Source organism: Schistocerca serialis, chromosome 8 (assembly GCF_023864345.2).
Source record: "Schistocerca serialis cubense isolate TAMUIC-IGC-003099 chromosome 8, iqSchSeri2.2, whole genome shotgun sequence".
Lineage (NCBI taxonomy): Eukaryota > Metazoa > Arthropoda > Insecta > Orthoptera > Acrididae > Schistocerca > Schistocerca serialis.
This window is the reverse complement of record NC_064645.1, coordinates 519,596,023-519,615,165: the sequence shown is the minus strand read 5'-3', so window position 1 is coordinate 519,615,165 and position 19,143 is coordinate 519,596,023. Positions and strand designations below refer to the sequence as shown.

The 19,143-nt window shown below is 40.9% G+C and overlaps 1 protein-coding gene across 1 annotated transcript in view; it reads right to left on the bottom strand.

Moving 5' to 3' along the window:
• LOC126417102 (dynein beta chain, ciliary-like) overlaps positions 1 to 19,143 on the bottom strand; it is a 739,775-nt gene that overhangs the window by 149,017 nt on the left and 571,615 nt on the right. Inside the window, exons 36-37 of the mRNA XM_050084997.1 lie at positions 12,042 to 16,215; positions 2,955 to 3,190 (exon numbers count right to left, since the gene is read on the bottom strand). Coding sequence (XP_049940954.1) covers positions 2,955 to 3,190; positions 12,042 to 16,215 — 4,410 coding nt within the window. The remainder of the gene's footprint in view (positions 1 to 2,954; positions 3,191 to 12,041; positions 16,216 to 19,143) is intronic.

Here is a 19,143-nt window from a genome sequence, read left to right as displayed (position 1 = left end):
TTTCGAAAAAGTAATGTACTGTCGTCTTTATAACCATCTTATCTCAAATAACATACTGTCAAAGTCACAGTTTGGATTTCTAAAAGGTTCTGATATTGAGAAGGCTATCTTCACTTACAGTGAAAATGTGCTTAATTCATTAGACAAAAAATTGCAGGCAACTGGTATATTTTGTGATCTATCAAAGGCATTTGACTGTGTAAATCACAATATCCTTTTAAGTAAACTAGAATATTATAGTGTAACAGGAAATGCTGCAAAATGGTTCAAATCTTATATCTCTGGCAGGAAACAAAGGGTGTTATTAGGAAAGAGCTTGATACATGTCTATCAGGCATCATCCAACTGGGAACTAATTACATGTGGGGTCCCACAAGGTTCCATTTTGGGGCCCTTACTTTTTCTTGTGTATATCAATGACCTTTCATCAGTAACATTACCAGATGCCAAGTTTGTTTTGTTTGCCGATGATACAAACATTGCAATAAATAGCAAATCAAGTGTAGTCTTAGAAAGATCAGCCAATAAAATATTTGTGGACATTAATCACTGGTTCCTAGCCAATTCTTTGTCACTAAACTTTGAAAAAACACACTACATGCAGTTCAGAACTTGTAAGGGGTGTCCCAAGAGTATATGTCTAACATATGATGACAAGAAGATAGAAGAAGTGGACAGTGTTAAATTCTTGGGATTACAGCTTGATAATAAATTCAATTGGGAGGAGCACACCACAGAACTGCTGAAGCGTCTTAACAAATCTCTGTTTGCAATGCGAATTTTGTCAGACGTAGGGGATATAAAAATGAAAAAGCTGGCATACTATGCTTACTTTCATTCCATAATGTCATATGGGATTATTTTTTGGGGTAATTCATCAAGCCAAGCTAAAGTTTTCCGGGCACAAAAACGTGCAGTAAGAATTATATGTGGTGTGAACTCAAGAACATCCTGCAGAAGCCTGTTTAGGGAACTAGGGATACTAACTACAGCTTCCCAGTATATTTATTCCTTAATGAAATTTGTCATTAAAAATATATCACTTTTTCAAACCAACAGCTCAATTCATGGAATCAATACTAGAAATAAGAATAATCCTCACAAGAATTTAAAGTCACTTAGTCTTGTACAAAAAGGTGTGCATTATTCAGGAACACACATTTTCAATAACTTGCCAGCAGCCATAAAAAGCTCAACAACCAATGAAATTCAGTTTAAGAGAAGCCTAAAGGATTTATTGGTGGCCAACTCCTTCTACTCCATTGATGAATTTCTTAGTAAAACCAACTGATTTGTATATAAGTACAACATAACTTCTGCACAATTTCAGTGCAGTAATGTGTTCACTGAAAATTTGTGTGTGTGTGTGTGTGTGTGTGTGTGTAAGTATAATCTAACTTCTGCACCATTTCAGTGCAGTAATGTGTTCATTGTAAATAAGTATTACAGTAGTTGTATTACATGTTTATTACCTTATAAATAAATAAAAAAACGTTTTTTATTTTAAATTCAGTGCATTAGTATTTGTAAAATGACTCTTAGTGTTCATTAAAAATGACGATCATTCCACCTGGGACCTGTGGAATGGTACATTACTTTATTTGTTTTAGTTGTAAATATTTGTCATGTATTGTTGTTTTTCTGACATGTTCCACATCCAGGAGGACCTCCTCACTACGGATCAATTGGAATGAAAGTAAATCTAATCTAATCTAATCTAAACTACAAGCTTCACAGCACACACCAGCATGTCACCATAGTCTTAGGCAGCGGCCTGATGAGGTCACAACCAAGTCATTGTGTGGATATGTAAAAACAATATTGCTTTATGAGCTGTTTTAAGTTTGAAACTGCTATTGGAATCTATGTTGTCTCTGATGATGCCTCCAGCAACGGGAAATAAAACACTGGGCAGAGAAATATGCTTTTGATCACATCCTAATGTTCATAAAACAAAACAATTTGTATGATGATATAAGAACTTGTAATGACCATCTGCATACAGATGAGAGGTACATCTCACAATATTTTCTTTTAGTGTTTCCTGGTAATTCCTCTGAATTGAATTGAATTTTTGAATATTATGTTTATTACCTTCCCACAACTTTCTGAAGCTGGGGGAAAAAAAAAAACTATATTAACATTTACCTTGGTAGCAGCAGTGAAGCAGTGATATCTTACAAGCTTTAGAGTTTTCAAACAAAGAATGGGAGGAAACATTTTCAGACTTACTCCACATATATTGAAGTTTGTAAATTGCACCCTCCAAGAAACATTAGAGAGAAGTGTGTACCACCACACTGATATTTCTATCAAATTCCTGAGGGCATACAAAAATCTCTAGTATTCTTTGGAGATGATGAATAAGTAAAATGCCAGGGTTACTCTGAGTTATATTTTCTGGGCATTTATGCAAGTGTGTTTAAACTGAAGCTTTTAAATAACACCACTGGATGTGCTGCATTAAAAGAACACACCTGTTAAACTCAAAAACTCCCACCAAAATTTTAACTGATTATTAAGAATACTTCCATATTTATATTAAACTTGGATATTATGAATTATTGTGTGTGAAAGCAAGACTGTATACACAAGTCTTAAGTGAATAATTATGAAATTCTAGAGGTTAATTCAACCCCCAAAAATGTTGACTCCAAATCTGAAGTGGAACTCTATACAACTAGGATGTGATTTAGTACTATACTCACACGTTACAAAACCAGTATAAAAAATATTAAATGCTACCAATGATTAAGAAAACTGAACAATAAATAATATTAAAAATGTAACATGGTACACTTGTGAGAGTTGTGAAACTGAAGTTAAATAGCTGAAGAAAAAAAAATTATTTTATATATGCTGCATTGTTGTTCAGCTCTACTCAGCTTAAAAAGATTTAATTTTTAATGTATTACAATTAAAAGTCATTGCCAATATAATGCATGTACTTTTACCTGATAGTCAAGATTTGGTGGTGCTTTGAATCCCGGTGCAAGAAACAAGTCTCCATCCAGCAGTTCAGGCTTCATATATTCATTGAGATATGTTCGACACAAATGGCGGTCCCAGTCATCTGTGATGTGTCCTCCATACATAATTTCACCAAACAGATAGCGCAAGTCTTCCCATGGGACCTTTGTACTATTTTCTAAGTAGTTGTATAGTACATTCACACTTATTGTTAAGTCACCTGGAATAGTATGAAGCAAAAAATACTGCCACACTCAGGTAACACAACAACTGAAAATTGTGGCCTCGAGCACATATACCAAATTTTAAAAAAAAAAAAAAAAAAAAAAAAAAAAAAAAAAAAAAAAAAAAAAAAAAAAAAAAATCATATTCCAATTGGCAGGTGTATCAATTCCCTCTAACTTGTTTATCGTCACTCTAATGTATCAGTGCTTTTCTCTACTTTAAATGTTATGCTGTACTTTTTATGTCTTTTAATCAGAGGTAGCCAGTTAGAATTAGCCCCGGAATGGGAAAATAAATGGTGGTGTCAAACTCATAGTGCCAGACTGTGTCTACAGTGTGTTTCAAAGTGAGGGTGTAATGACTCTGTTGACTGTAATATTGCAATCAGTTGGCGTATTAAACTCGACAGCCCTTGTGGTGCTATTCAAGAAAGGCAGGCTGTGTGCTAGTGCCATGTTTCACTCTCTTCCTTGTCACTGTCATACAACACAAGCATGACACTACAATGTTCACACATTCATTACAGTCAGCTACATTCCACAGATGCACTTAATACACAAGTTTCACATGCCGTAAGGAAAGGAGCCATTGTGTGGAAAGGAAGAAAAGCCTCAAGGTCTCACAGTCAACTGTAATATATTTTTGTTATTATTGGCCACATTGATCCAGTTGAGTCATCCCCTGTCCAAGTTTTTTTAGAAGGTTGTACTTTTCTCTGGCATTCTGTGCAACACCATTTCATTCTTTTGTATCATAATTCTCTCAATTTGTCTGGAATCTCTATGGTCCTTCTATGTGTCATTTCTGGTGAAAATTTGTGGTTCTTAAGAAGTGTACCAATTTTATTTTTGTTCTCTGCATCTGTTATCTGGGGTCCAGCTGCATTAAAGTCTTTCTGGATTTCTCAGATACATTGTCTTCTTCCAAAGATTTATCATCACAATTTGTTGTATAATGCTGTTTCCTAGCATTCTCTTTTTCATTATCCTGGTCATTGGTTCAATCTCGCAATATAGAGTTTCTGTGGGAAGATTCTCCAGACTCCTCTGGATTATTTTTTATTTATGAAAGTTCTCTTGATTCTTCTTTTAGTTTTGAGGAGCTGATCAGTTCTTTCATTTTTAATCTGAAAAAGGGTTTTGCAAGTACAAGTGGCTTCTGGGTGGGTTATTGTTTCATAGTGTTGGATCTTAATGTTTGTGACTTTTGTTCTGCTTTTCTTCTTGTAAAGAAACTTTGCTCTGTGCATTTTCTTTGCATCTCTGCACTTTGTATATTCTGGTTACATCTTTTGACTTCTGAGCATTTTGTGTGTGTGTGTGTCAAATAAAATCTGAGTCCACTGTGTTTGATGTATTGATTGTGAACCCAGAACTAATCAGATGTAACATTTTATGGGCACAGAAATGCAAAACATATAATGTTTTGTGGAAAGTTAATTCAGATGGGTAACAATAATTCACATATCAGAGAAGGAAAGTTGCCACTCACCATATAGCGGAGATGCTGAGTCATGATAGGCACAACAAAAAGATTCACACAATTATAGCTTTCGGCCAGTAAGGCCTTTGTCAGCAGTAGACACACATACATACACAAACTCACGCAAACACAACTTGCACACATGTCCGCAGTCTCAGAGAACTGAAATTACATTGTGAGCAGAAGCACCAGTGCATGATGGGAGTGGCAACTGTGTGGGGGTAAGGAGGAGGCTGAGGAGGGGAGGGGGAGGGATAGTATGGTGTGAGTGGTGGACAGTGAAGTATTGCTGTTTAGACAGAGGACAGGAGAGAAGATGCGGAGAGGGGGGGAGGGGGGGTAAGTAGTGAAAAGGAGAGAAATTAAAAGAAATTAAAAGACAGGGTGTGGCAATGAAATGACAGCTGTGTAGTGCTGGAATGGGAACAGGGAGGAGGCTGGATGGGTAAGGACAGTGACTAACGAAGGTTGAGGCCAGGAGGGTTACGGGAATGTAGGATGTATTGCAGGGAAAGTTCCCACCTGCGCAATTCAGAAAAGCTGGTGTTGGTGGGAAGGATCCATATGGCACAGACTGTGAAGCAGTCATTGAGATAAGGGATATGTTTGGCTGCAACAGGGTGGTCCACTTGTTTCTTGGCCACAGTTTGTCGGTGGCCATTCATGCGGACAGACAGCTTGTTGGTTACCACACGGTGCCCTGCTCGTCACTATTGATGCCATCTCCCTGTACACTAACATTCCTAATGCCCATGGCATTACTGCTATCAAACATTACCTTTCCAGACGCCCTATTGATTCCAAACCAACAACCTCCTTCCTAGTTTCCATGACCAACTGTATCCTCACTCACAATTACTTCTCCTTTGAAGGCATTACCTACAAACAAATCCACAGTACGGCTATGGGCACCCGCGTGGCACCATACTATGCTAACCTATTCATGGGCCATCTAGAGAAATCCTTCCTAAAAACCCAGAATCCTAAACCCCTCATCTGGTTCAGATTCATTGATGACATCTTTGCTACCTGGATTGAAGATGAGGACACCTTATTCACATTCCTCCAGAACCTCAACAACTTCTCCCCCATTTGCTTCACCAGGTCCTACTCAACCCAACAAGCCACCTTCCTAGATGTTGACCTCCCCTTCAGAGATGGCTACGTCAGTACCTCCATCCATATCAAACCTACTAATCACCAGCAATACCTCCACTTCGACAGTTGCCACTCTTTTCATACCAAGAAGTCCCTTCCGTACAGCCTAGCCACCCGTGGTCGTCACACCTGCAGTGACGAGCAGTCCCTCTCTAAAAATACCGAGGGTCTCACAGATGCCTCCATTGACCGTAATTATCCTCCCATCCTTGGACAAAAACAAATCTCCTGTGCCTTATCTTTCCAGTCTCCCACCACCACCCAAAGTCCCACAGTCTGGCCACAGACTAGCATTCCCCTCGTAACTCAGTACCATCTGGGACTGGAGCAACTGAATTACATTCTCCGCCAGGGTTTCAATTACCTCTCGTCATGCCCTGAAATGAGAAATGTCCTACCCACTATCCTTCCCACCCCTCCTACTGTGGCATTCCACCGTCCACCAAACCTACACAATATACTCATTCATCCTCACACAACCCCTGCTCCCAATCCCTTACCTCATGGCTCATACCCGTGTAATACCCCTAGATGAAAAACCTGTCCCATACATCCTCCTACCACCACCTACTCCAGTCCGGTCACTAACATTATGTATCACATCAAAGGCAGGGCTACCTGTGAAACCAGTCATGTGATCTACAAGCCAAGCTGCAACCACTGTGCTGCATTCTATGTAGGCATGATAACCAACAAGCTGTCTGTCCGCATGAACGGCCACCGACAATATGTGGCCAAAAACCAGTGAACCACCCTGTAGCTGAACACACAGCCAAACATGATACCCCTCATCTCAATGACTGCTTCACAGCCTGTGCCATATGGATCCTTCCCACCAACACCAACTTTTCTGAATTGCGCAGGTGGGAACTTTCCCTGCAATACATTCTATGTTCCCATAACCCTCCTGCTCTCAACCTTCGTTAGTTACTGTCCTCACCCATCCAGCCTCCACCCTGTTCCCATTTCAGCACTACACAGCCGTCATTTCACCACTACACCCAGTTTTTTAATTTATTTTATTTTTATTTTTATTTTTATTTCTCTCCTTTCCGCTACTTAACCCCTTCCCCCTCTGCACCTTCTCTCCTACCCTCTGTCTAAACTGCTACACTTCACTGTTCGCCACTCCCACCATACTATCCCTCCCCCTCCCCGCCCCAGCCTCCTCCTTAGCACCACCCAGTTGCCACTCCCATCATGCACTGGTGTTGCTGCTTGCAGTGTAGTTTTAGCTCTCTGAGACTGCAGATGTGTGCGCAAGTTGCATTTGCAAGTGCGCGCGCGTGTGTGTGTGTGTGTGTGTGTGTGTGTGTGTGTGTGTGTGTGTGTGTCTACTGCTGACAAAGGCCTTAATGGCTGAAAGCTATGATCGTATGAATCTGTTTATTGTGCCTATTGCACCTCAGTTCTCCGCTAGCAACTTTCCTTCTCTTGCATTGTAACTTTTCTTCTTATTTCTTCTTGAGGTTTGAGGAAACTGAATGCAAACGGAAACACACTGGAACTTAATGACGTTTGGTAAGTATCATTCCTGAATTATGTCAGTGCAGTGGTTATGAGAGGGAGATTAGAACACTGATTTGTAAACATGGATGTACATCTGCATAGCTACAGTGTGCTGACCTAATACATTGTACCAGCATTGCCGCTCGACTGGAGTAACGGGTTATATATGGTTGAGTGGGTAAGGGGAAAAAGGAGGCAGAGGGCAGGAGGAAGGTGGGAGGGAAGAGTAGCTGACAGTTACGAGGGCGATGTAGCAAGCACACGGAATAGGAATGTGGCATTGTTGGGAATACTCTGGCACAGCTAGGATGAACTGCATGTTCTCCATGATGACATAGAGGTCGGGAATGAGACCGAATTGAGAAGGGGGCATGGACAACAAAGTCCAAAATCCTCTGGAACTAAAGAGTTTCACAAAAATTGTCTTTTTACTAAGGATTTCCATTTAAGTTCATTGAGCATTTCTGTTACACATTTGTATGGGATGTGACAACCTGATATGATCCTAGAAGTACATCTTTGATAATTCATCAATGACTGTTGTCATGTCCAATTTATAAGGACTTCAAACACTGCAACAATTACTGTTGTTCTTTTATTAGGATAACGGAATTCGGCATCACTTTTTCAAAAGTAATTACTCAGCAACAACACTGACATTTTGAAGTTGATGCAGAACATAATCATAATGCACAATACAGTAGAGCATCGATTATCCGAACTTCGGTCAACCGAACGACCGCTTAACCGAACTGTGTACTTGCTCGCACCTGTTACTCTTCCACCCTACCGTCCATCATCCCCCTCACTCCCAAACCAAGTTTCCCACAGTAGTCGCCGCACTGGGACACCGCTGGCGGAACATTGCTTCTAATGGGGCCTTCACAAGGCGCTGCTGACCGGCCAAGCCACCAGTCGCTGGGTTTCAACAATCAGCACACTTCTGTTGGCTTGGCACTGGCAGTAGAAGTAGCAGCAGTATCAAAGCTGTTCGCAGCAACAGCTGCACCAGCTTAGAGTTGAGGCGTGCTGCTCCGCGCAGTTTGAAGGATTGCGCGCCCCCAAGAAGAGCTTCTCACAGTGCAAACAGTCACCTTCTGTTCTCTGTTACGACCACTTGTGTGCTGCTGCGTGAAGAAGTGAACTTGACAATACAAAATGATTGAACGTAAATGTGTTGTCCTTTCTATGAGGGACAAGTATGAGATTATTAAAAGGTTAGAAGAAGGTGAATCTGCAACCACTTTATCCAATGAGTACAAGGTGGAGAAGTTGACAATTACGGATATAAAAAAACAAAAGACGAGCATAGCAAATTTTATAGCTATGCTTGATTCTACTGATGGATCAACAAGCCGTAAAACTATGAAGCTCGCCACTAACACAGATCTAGATGATGCTGTTTACAAGTGGTTTACACAAAAGAGATTGGAAGGAGAACCTATCTCATGCCCCATTCTGTGAGGGAAGGCAATGCAGTTCAACGGAAAACTTGGAGGGCCTTCGAACTTTAAAGCTAGCACGGGCTGGTTAGAACGCTTCAAGTCAAGACATGGCATTCGTGAGCTTACAATACAGGGAGAAAAACTGTCAACTGATTCTTCAGCAGCTGATTCTTTCAAAGTCAAACTAAGGGACGTATTAAGGGAAGAAGATTATGCTCTCGAAAACGTTTACAATGCTGACGAAACTGGACTTAACTGGAAAGCTTTACCGAGAAAAACTCTTGTTTCATGTCATAAATTAGCAGCACCTGGTCCTAAAACAAGCAAGGACCGTATTACAGCTTTGGCTTGTGCTAATGCTACTGGAAGTCACCGACTGCCTATGTTCGTCATTGGTAAAAGCAAAAAACCGTGTTGTTTCAAACACGTTAATATGTCAGCCTTGCCTGTTGTGTACACCTCACAAAAGAGTGCCTGGATGGATAGTACGATTTTTATGAAGTGGTTTCTGGACGTTTTCGTACCCTCTGTACAAGCTCATCAGCTAAAGAATGGGAAGAGGGAGAAAACACTACTTCTCCTTGACAATGCACCAACTCATCCATCATGTGATATTTTAAATGAAAAAGACGATTTCATAAAGGTAATATTTCTTCCACCTAACTTAACCTCCTTATTACAGCCCATGGATCAAGGCGTTATTGAGACTTTCAAACGATATTACAGGAAAGAATTGTTGCCTAAGTTATTGTTAGAAAGAGAAGAGGATGGAGAAGAAAGTCTCTTAAGAAATCATAAGAATATTGACTTGAAAGACATGTCCTACATGATCAGCGCAGTTGGAATAGTGTAAAGGAAGAGAATTTGAAGAGAACCTGGAATAAAATTTTGGACACAGAAGAAAATTCACAAGGTATGATTGAAAATGATGAATAGAATGATATGTCCGAAATTCTCGGTATGCTAAAAGAAATAGATTGCCACGAACATGATGACGAAGACGTTCATGAATGGATGAATATTGATGATGCAGATCCAGGACACCAAATCATGCAGGACAGCAAGATTGTAAACGTCGTCACTGATAGAGATGACGCCACCAGCATCTCATCAATCAGTTCTCCAGAAAGTGAAGATGAAAGTATACCAACAGCTTCTGAGGCGTTCATTTGTTTAGATACTGCCTTGCGATGGTTTGAAACCCAAGATGAAAGTGACCAGATTCAGATATCTGTAATGAAAAAAGTACGTGACTTAGCTGCTCGTAAGCGTGTAGGCTTGCTTAGACAGACCAAAATAAAAGATTTTTTTAAACGTTACTTTTGTATACTGTGTGTATTGTTCATGCAAAATGCGTATGTAATATGTATATATTTTTCTTTAATAAACTGTGCCACATACTATACAGGGTGTTACAAAAAGGTACGGCCAAACTTTCAGGAAACATTCCTCACACACAAATAAAGAAAAAATGTTATGTGGACATGTGTCCGGAAACGCTTAATTTCCATGTTAGAGCTCATTTTAATTTCGTCAGTATGTACTGTACTTCCTCGATTCACCGCCAGTTGGCTCAATTGAAGGAAGGTAATGTTGACTTCAGTGCTTGTGTTGACATGCGACTCATTGCTCTACAGTACTAGCATCAAGCACATCAGTATGTAGCATCAACAGGTTAGTGTTCATCACGAGCGTGGTTTTACAGTCAGTGCAATGTTTACAAATGCGGAGTTGGCAGATGCCCATTTGATGTATGGAATAGCACGGGGCAATAGCCGTGGCGCGGTACGTTTGTATCGAGACAGATTTCCAGAACGAAGGTGCCCCGACAGGAAGACTTTCGAAGTAATTGATCGGCGCCTTAGGGAGCACGGAACATTCCAGCCTATGACTCGTGATGGGGGAAGACCTAGAACGACGAGGACACCTGCAATGGACGAGGCAATTCTTCGTGCAGTTGACGATAACCCTAATGTCAGCATCAGAGAAGTTGCTGCTGTACAAGGTAACATTGACCACGTCACTGTATGGAGAGTGCTACGGGAGAACCAGTTGTTTCCATACCATGTACAGCGTGTGCAGGCACTATCAGCAGCTGATTGGCCTCCACGGATACACTTCTGCGAATGGTTCATCCAACAATGCGTCAATCCTCATTTCAGTGCAAATGTTCTCTTTACGGATGAGGCTTCATTCCAACATGATCAAATTGTAAATTTTCACAATCAACATGTGTGGGCTGACGAGAATCCGCACGCAATTGTGCAATCATGTCATCAACACAGATTTTCTGTGAACGTTTGGGCAGGCATTGTTGGTGATGTCTTGATTGGGCCCCATGTTCTTCCACCTATGCTCAATGGAGCACATTATCATGATTTCATATGGGATACTCTAACTGTGCTGCTAGAACATGTGCCTTTACAAGTACGACACAACATGTGGTTCATGCACGATGGAGCTCCTGCACATTTCAGTCGAAGTTTTCGTACGCTTCTCAGCAACAGATTCGGTGACCGATGGATTGGTAGAGGTGGACCAATTCCATGGCCACCATGCTCTCCTGACCTCAACCCTCTTGACTTTCATTTACCCCGGTACCAAATGTAAAGACTCTTCGTGCTCGTATTGTGGATGGCTGTGATACAATACGCCATTCTCCGGGGCTGCATCAGCGCATCAGGGATTCCATGCGACGGAGGGTGGATGCATGTATCCTCGCTAACGGAGGACATTTTGAACATTTCCTGAAACAAAGTGCTTGAAGACACGCTGGTACATTCTGTTGCTGTGTGTTTCAATTCCATGATTAATGTGATTTGAAGAGAAGTAATAAAATGAGCTCCAACATGGAAAGTAAGCATTTCCGGACACATGTCCACATAACATATTTTCTGTCTTTGTGTGTGAGGAATGTTTCCTGAAAGTTTGGCAGTACCTTTTTGTAACACCCTGTGTATTCCTAGCGAAGTTGCCTTTGTATGTTACTTTGTAATACTAAAAGAGATGCCTGTTTTTATGAATAAATTTTGCTGTACAGTACTTCTTTTTGGCAAATAAAGATGTACAGTTCGATTATCCAAACAAACCAGTTTTCCGAACACCCATGTTCCCCAATTACTTCGGATAATCGACGCTCTACTGTATCTGATATTAATATTACTTTCAAGTCTCACTGCAAATATGTGCAGGTTACAACTATCTTCTGCACCATGGAAATAACTCTGTAGTTACATCTATTAAGATACTTACCAACATTGAAAGGATACACTCTGTTCCATCCTTGAGGTCCAAATTTCCTTCTTTCAGCTATTACAGCATGAAAGTAACAAAGTGAAAAAAGGATAGCCTTAAATTCAGTCTCTTTGGAACACATTTCCAATGTTTCTTGAGTAAAGTTGTCCAGTGCTTTATGGAGATTTGCAAGCATTCCTGTCGGTGGTTCATTGGTAATTTTTATTGATGATTCTAAAATCCCTTGTGGAATGATATGAGCTGCGGGATCACCTGCTGGTTCAGCACTCATAAAGAGCCTGAAAGCTGTGTGTGCTGATTCACTGCATTGTTCCATCTTTTTCTCCAGTGATGGGAGCCAGTTCTTTACCAGATGTATATTCTGAAGGATTACCCAATGACCTTTCTGTGATGCAATTTCCATAGCTTCTTCTGCAACAACTTCTTGACCCTGACCTAGGGATACATTATGAAAATTTCTTTTGTCAAATGTGAAACCTAATTTTTTCCCTAGCTTCTCAACATCTTTTAATGGATCTACACCAGGAGACAGTATGAAGAAAACCGGTGTTGTAGATGTTGTCTCCTGGAATGACTTTGCGAATTCAACATTACGGGCTTCTGTGTACTTGTTCCCTAGTTTCTCTTCAATGAATGTCCTCATTGCATATGTCATTCTGTCTGGTCTTAGAGACCTCATTATACAGAGTCTTTGTAAGGCTGATTTATTTTTCCATTCTTGTGGCAATTTTTCCCTTTCAGGTGTTTCTGCTTCCACATATTTTTTCCACCTCTTGGCAGCACCTTCTATGTCTCTATCAAGATTTTTGAACTGATCCATGTTTGTCAGTGTTTTAATACCTCCCCAACCCATATTTGTGAGAAAATCCACAGGGCTCACCACATTTGGATTTGCAGGAAATCGTAACAGAAAATCAAGTTCTGCAGGATGTATTTCATTGCTTGTAAGAAGTATCTGTATTGCCATTTGTGCCATAAAAATCAATTTGTCACATTCAAAGAGGCCACGACTGGTATACATAAAAACACAAAATGTTATACTGTCAATCAGATGCAAAACTCTCTCTGATAAAGCTTCAGCTGGTTGTGCTTGTGCAATCGCATTTTGAAATACCACACTGAAAGCTTTAAGTGAAAACTGATACATAGGATTGATTTTGTGCAGATCATTTAATATAAAATACAAAAGTGATGCCCTTGTGGCAGCAGGACGGTACTGTTCTCTTGCTTCATCTATTTGAACAGAAGTGACTTTTGCTTCAGCTACTTTAACTTCAATTTCTGCTGCTGTTCTCTTAGTAGTTTCTAGATTTGTGACTAAAGTTGTATCGCTCAAAATATCATCCCCTGCTGATGCCAAACGCTGCAGCAAATCATCTTCAAGCATTTTCAGTGTGATTTTGAAATCATTTTGTTGTTTTGTGAGCTCTGACTTCAGACTTTCAAGATCTGGTCTTTCAGCTTTGACCACTTCTGCTAAAATCTGTTCCTCTAATCCATCTCTTGTCACTGTGAAATTAATTAATGTTGTCTGTGCCTGCATTTCTGGCTTATAATGTGGATTTGCCAATTTTGTCTGCAAAATAAGTCTAAACCGAGGATTATAGTCCACTTCCTTGTCACCCATTTTTATTGCTTTACCTTTCTTTATCAGGTTACGCCCAAGTAGTGGTTCTAATACAGCATCAACAGATTCTCCAATATTCTCTAGTAAAACAGTATATCCCTCTGCTATAGAAGTTTCAATAACATCCATACAAGTTTTTTGACCTAAACGTACAACTTTTAGTTCCTCACCATACTTTGTTTTTATCCACTTGATACCCTGAAGTTGTGGATCAATCATCAATGGCCAGCGGGTGGAGTTAGTTAGAATAGTCGCATTTTCTGCGGACATGCGATCACTTGGAAGGCCTTCATTGTTCCAAGCTGCAATTTGAGCATCGTCTGTCAGTAAGCTTAATGGATCCATACCCTCTGTGAGTGGTATTGCTGGATCTAGTTGTGCAATGAACGGTGCCCAGTACTTCTCTTGCAGGTCAATTCGATATTGTCGAGTAAAGCAGCCAACATAAGATATAAATGCAGTCACCATCAGGACATCTCCAGGCAACATAGAAGCAGCTTCTTTCAAATTAGCTACACTGTCTCTCCAACGGACATTTTCTGATGCTAGACCATTGACTAGGCGATTTGCAAGGTCTATTGTTAAAGCTGTGGCATCAGCTTCTTGTTGGCATTTCTGTTTTGCAGCAAGAGCTGCCTCAAATTCACTAGTTAATGTTGCCAACTGGTCTTCCAAACTCTTCAGCTTTTCCTGAAGGGAACTTAGTCGATCTTTGGCAGCTTGAAGTTCATTGTTTGCTTGTATAAGTGCACGTCGCTTTGGTTCTACTACAACATACACATCATAAAATTTCATTATGTTTATAACCCATGCACACAGTCCTGCAGCTGCCTGTGATTTACTAAGAATGTTTTCAGGTACAAACTCAGGGTCTTTCAAATAAGGCTGTATAGCCTTTATAACTTCTGGATGGATGTGTTCTTTATCATAATATATCAGGTTGTTGAGAAACTCATCAACTTTGGCCATCATAACTTTACACGCTTTCCAGCTACGGTCTTTTGGTATTTTGCCTTTTGGAGCAAACAGCACCATAACAGCTGCAGTCACATTCACTACTGCAGGAGGAGGTGCACCAAAAGACTTCAGTTCAGTTAAATTATTTTTATTCAATGTATTAAGAGCCTCCTGTGCAGCAAGAAGCGCAGGTTCTGCTTTCAGTAATTCTTCTTCACATACTTTCTGCTTGGCACTAACTTCAGCTTCAATTATCCGCACATTTCTTTCCTCTTCAGCTGCAATTACTTTTTCTTTAGAAACTTTCTCTGTCTCTGTAGAAACCACCTGAATTAGTTTGTCAGCAGCATCATTCTTTTCTTTTACTTCCACTTCTTGTACTGCAAGAGTCTCTTTTAGTCCATCCACCTGCTGAGCAGTACTTGCTAATTTCTCCAAACCATTTGTCAATCTTATAATACGGCTTTGTAGTTCATCTGTTTTCTCATTCAGTAACTTAGAATACAGATTGATCTGCTCAAGAAATGTCTTTGGTGTTGTGTAATTGTATCGTTTTTCATTATTTAAGTATACTTGTGACATTTCATTAACAACAGTGTGAACATAAGCCATAAAGAGAGATACAGATCTACGAACCTCCTCCGGAAGCACCTCTACCTCTAGCAAGAAACGTTCAGATACAGACTCCAGAGCTTCCTGTGGCCATTCCTGAAACCAGTTTATAGATGTACAGTTTACCACTGCAGGGAATTTTCTAGCTCTTACTCTTAATGTAGAACCAACTGGTGAAAAGCAGAGAACTACTTTTAACAACCTTCGTACTCTGTCAATGTAAAATTTCCAGCAAACCTCTTTTGTTTCAGGCAATCCTGCTGCTTTTACTTCATTTCTCATAGCGCCTATAATATTTTCAATTTCATCATCTGCAAACAGACCTGGTATTTCACCTGATGCCAGCATGTCATTGACAAGGACAAGAAATTTTTCCTCTGCAACTTGGGAATCAGTCATCAGAAACATAATTCCTACATTCTTAAGTCCAGCTTTCAAATAGAGGGCTGCAAGATCTAATTTCATATCATTCATTGAATAGCCTTTCCGTAGTTGAATCTGAAACACCTCAAGTGATGAAATGAATGCAGACAGACGAGAGAGGGATTGCTTTCCACTGCCTCCAACACCTACTAACAGTGCATTTCCTCGCGGAGCCTCCAGAATTCTGTTTATACGGCAAACATGTTGCATAGCATCTTCAAACATTACCAGATTCATGGCAGCTACTAGGTCATTGTACTGTCCCAGAGCTTCTGCTAACAACCGGCTTAATTGGGCCCAGTTGTTAATTGGCAAGTACTTACTTTCACCGATACCTTCAGCAAAATGACAAAAAATTAGTGGCTTGTCGAAAATGTTTTCATCTATCTCCTGAAATCCCTTTTTAACTACAGTAGCCACTAGCTTGCTGAAAACTTCTGCATCAGCTGTATCAACCAGCTTATCTCCATACACTCGTGTAGCCTCATGAATCCACAGTCGTATAAGATCTCTTGCAGTGGGCACACATTCAGCAATACTGAACAGCATAGCCTGCACACAAAAATGGTTCAGACAATAACAGCATGAATCAAAAAGTAAGAGCTTCATATACATCAATTGTAATTTTGATAATTGGAAGTCCTAGGGGAAATAGAAATATTGGAATGAATAAATGTAACAAATCACTGCATAGCTGTTGAGAGATTAGGCATTAAAAAAGAGATGCATTAATGCAATGTATTTAAAATTATTCAAGAATCAAGAGCAGGAAACAAAACACCCATAACACTTATCTTTACAGATCAATGTTCTCAACTGTTGTAGTTATTTGAAATATTTTTTTTTCATTCTGTATAGTAATTAGAAAAGGATTAACACAGAGTTGTCATTTATTTAATCCCTACTCAATAAGCAAGTTTATAAAGATTTTATCTGAATTTTGTGTTCAAAAATGATAAGTTGAATCTATCAACACAGTGTCAGAAAATGAAATGAAGGAACAGATATCCACTGAAATGGACTTCCATTTGCCTCCACAGAGCTTAATCCCTAAGTATACAGTGAGTTGTTGCATTAACCATTACAATATTTTAATTGTAATTGTGATAAGCTGCATACTCCTTACAGATTTATCCTACAACACTGTGAGATGTCTACTACAGTGTCCGTCATGAAAACAGGCAGATGAACGTAATTTCACCATCTGACAGTACTGGCAGCTAGTGATAATTTCAAATGTTAGTAAAATTTCCAAAAAATTTCATACGTCTCTATTTTTAGTCTGAAATGTGATGCAGTACTTTCAAAAAGAAAATTACTGTTCACCATTATATACACTCCTGGAAATGGAAAAAAGAACACATTGACACCGGTGTGTCAGACCCACCATACTTGCTCCGGACACTGCGAGAGGGCTGTACAAGCAATGATCACACGCACGGCACAGTGGACACACCAGGAACCGCGGTGTTGGCCGTTGAATGGCGCTAGCTGCGCAGCATTTGTGCACCGCCGCCGTCAGTGTCAGACAGTTTGCCGTGGCATACGGAGCTCCATCGCAGTCTTTAACACTGGTAGCATGCCGAGACAGCGTGGACGTGAACCGTATGTGCAGTTGACGGACTTTGAGCGAGGGTGTATAGTGGGCATGCGGGAGGCCGGGTGGACGTACCGCCGAATTGCTCAACACGTGGGGCGTGAGGTCTCCACAGTACATCGATGTTGTCGCCAGTGGTCGGCGATAGGTGCACGTGCCCGTTGACCTGGGACCGGACCGCAGCGACGCACGGATGCACGCCAAGACCGTAGGATCCTACGCAGTGCCGTAGGGGACCGCACCGCCACTTCCCAGCAAATTAGGGACACTGTTGCTCCTGGGGTATCGGCGAGGACCATTCGCAACCGTCTCCATGAAGCTGGGCTACGGTCCCGCACACCGTTAGGCCGTCTTCCGCTCACGCCCCAACATCGTGCAGCCCGCCTCCAGTGGTGTCGCGACAGGCGTGAATGGAGGGACGAATGGAGACGTGTCGTCTTCAGCGATGAGAGTCGCTTCTGCCTTGGTGCCAATGATGGTCGTATGCGTGTTTGGCGCCGTGCAGGTGAGCGCCACAATCAGGACTGCATACGACCGAGGCACACAGGGCCAACACCCGGCATCATGGCGTGGGGAGCGATCTCCTACACTGGCCGTACACCACTGGTGATCGTCGAGGGGACACTGAATAGTGCACGGTACATCCAAACCGTCATCGAACCCATCGTTCTACCATTCCTAGACCGGCAAGGGAACTTGCTGTTCCAACAGGACAATGCACGTCCGCATGTATCCCGTGCCACCCAACGTGCTCTAGAAGGTGTAAGTCAACTACCCTGGCCAGCAAGATCTCCGGATCTGTCCCCCATTGAGCATGTTTGGGACTGGATGAAGCGTCGTCTCACGCGGTCTGCACGTCCAGCACGAACGCTGGTCCAACTGAGGCGCCAGGTGGAAATGGCATGGCAAGCCGTTCCACAGGACTACATCCAGCATCTCTACGATCGTTTCCATGGGAGAATAGATGCCTGCATTGCTGCGAAAGGTGGATATACACTGTACTAGTGCCGACATTGTGCATGCTCTGTTGCCTGTGTCTATGTGCCTGTGGTTCTGTCAGAGTGATCATGTGATGTATCTGACCCCAGGAATGTGTCAATAAAGTTTCCCCTTCCTGGGACAATGAATTCACGGTGTTCTTATTTCAATTTCCAGGGGTGTATAATGAATATAATTGGATAGATAAAAAAACTACTCCCTGTGCAGCAGCAGGAGAACACACATATAAGGGTTTTATGTATGCAAACTTCTGGAGCCAGTGGCTCCTTCTTCGGGCAAAAGATTTGAAGAAGAGATGTAAAGGAAGAGAACTGGAGAGGCTTAGGAGAAGGGGCAGATTTCCAAAAAATCACCCAGAACCCTGAGTCGGGGAAACTCAGCAGCTTCCTTCCCCTTCAACCCTTCTGGTGGAAGAAGGAGCCGCTGACTCCAATACCTTGCATACGCAAAACCTTTTATTATATGTGTGTTCTCCTGCCACCAATTGTTGAGTATTTTTTTTATCTATCTAATTACATTATATTGTCAAAAATTGATTATTTTTGTTATTATATGTAATTAATATTACAAGAAATTTTTTAAGAAATCTTTTTGTTACTGGATTCTGGAAACAGCCACAAAGACTAACATATTTTTGTGCTGAAAAATATGTATAAACATACTCAAAGTTATAGGTGCATGTGATGCATATTTTATATTGAAAACACAAACTTATTCCAAAATAAGAAAATAAAATACCATAAGAAGTGTGAAACTGTTACACCTTTGCAATAAAAAATGTAGCTGCTGTTGAATTTACATTCTTTTGGTCCTTATAGGAACTTCCGGCAATCAAGTTGTTAAGAAAATTATAAAATCAGTTTTTGTAATAGCTTATACGTCAT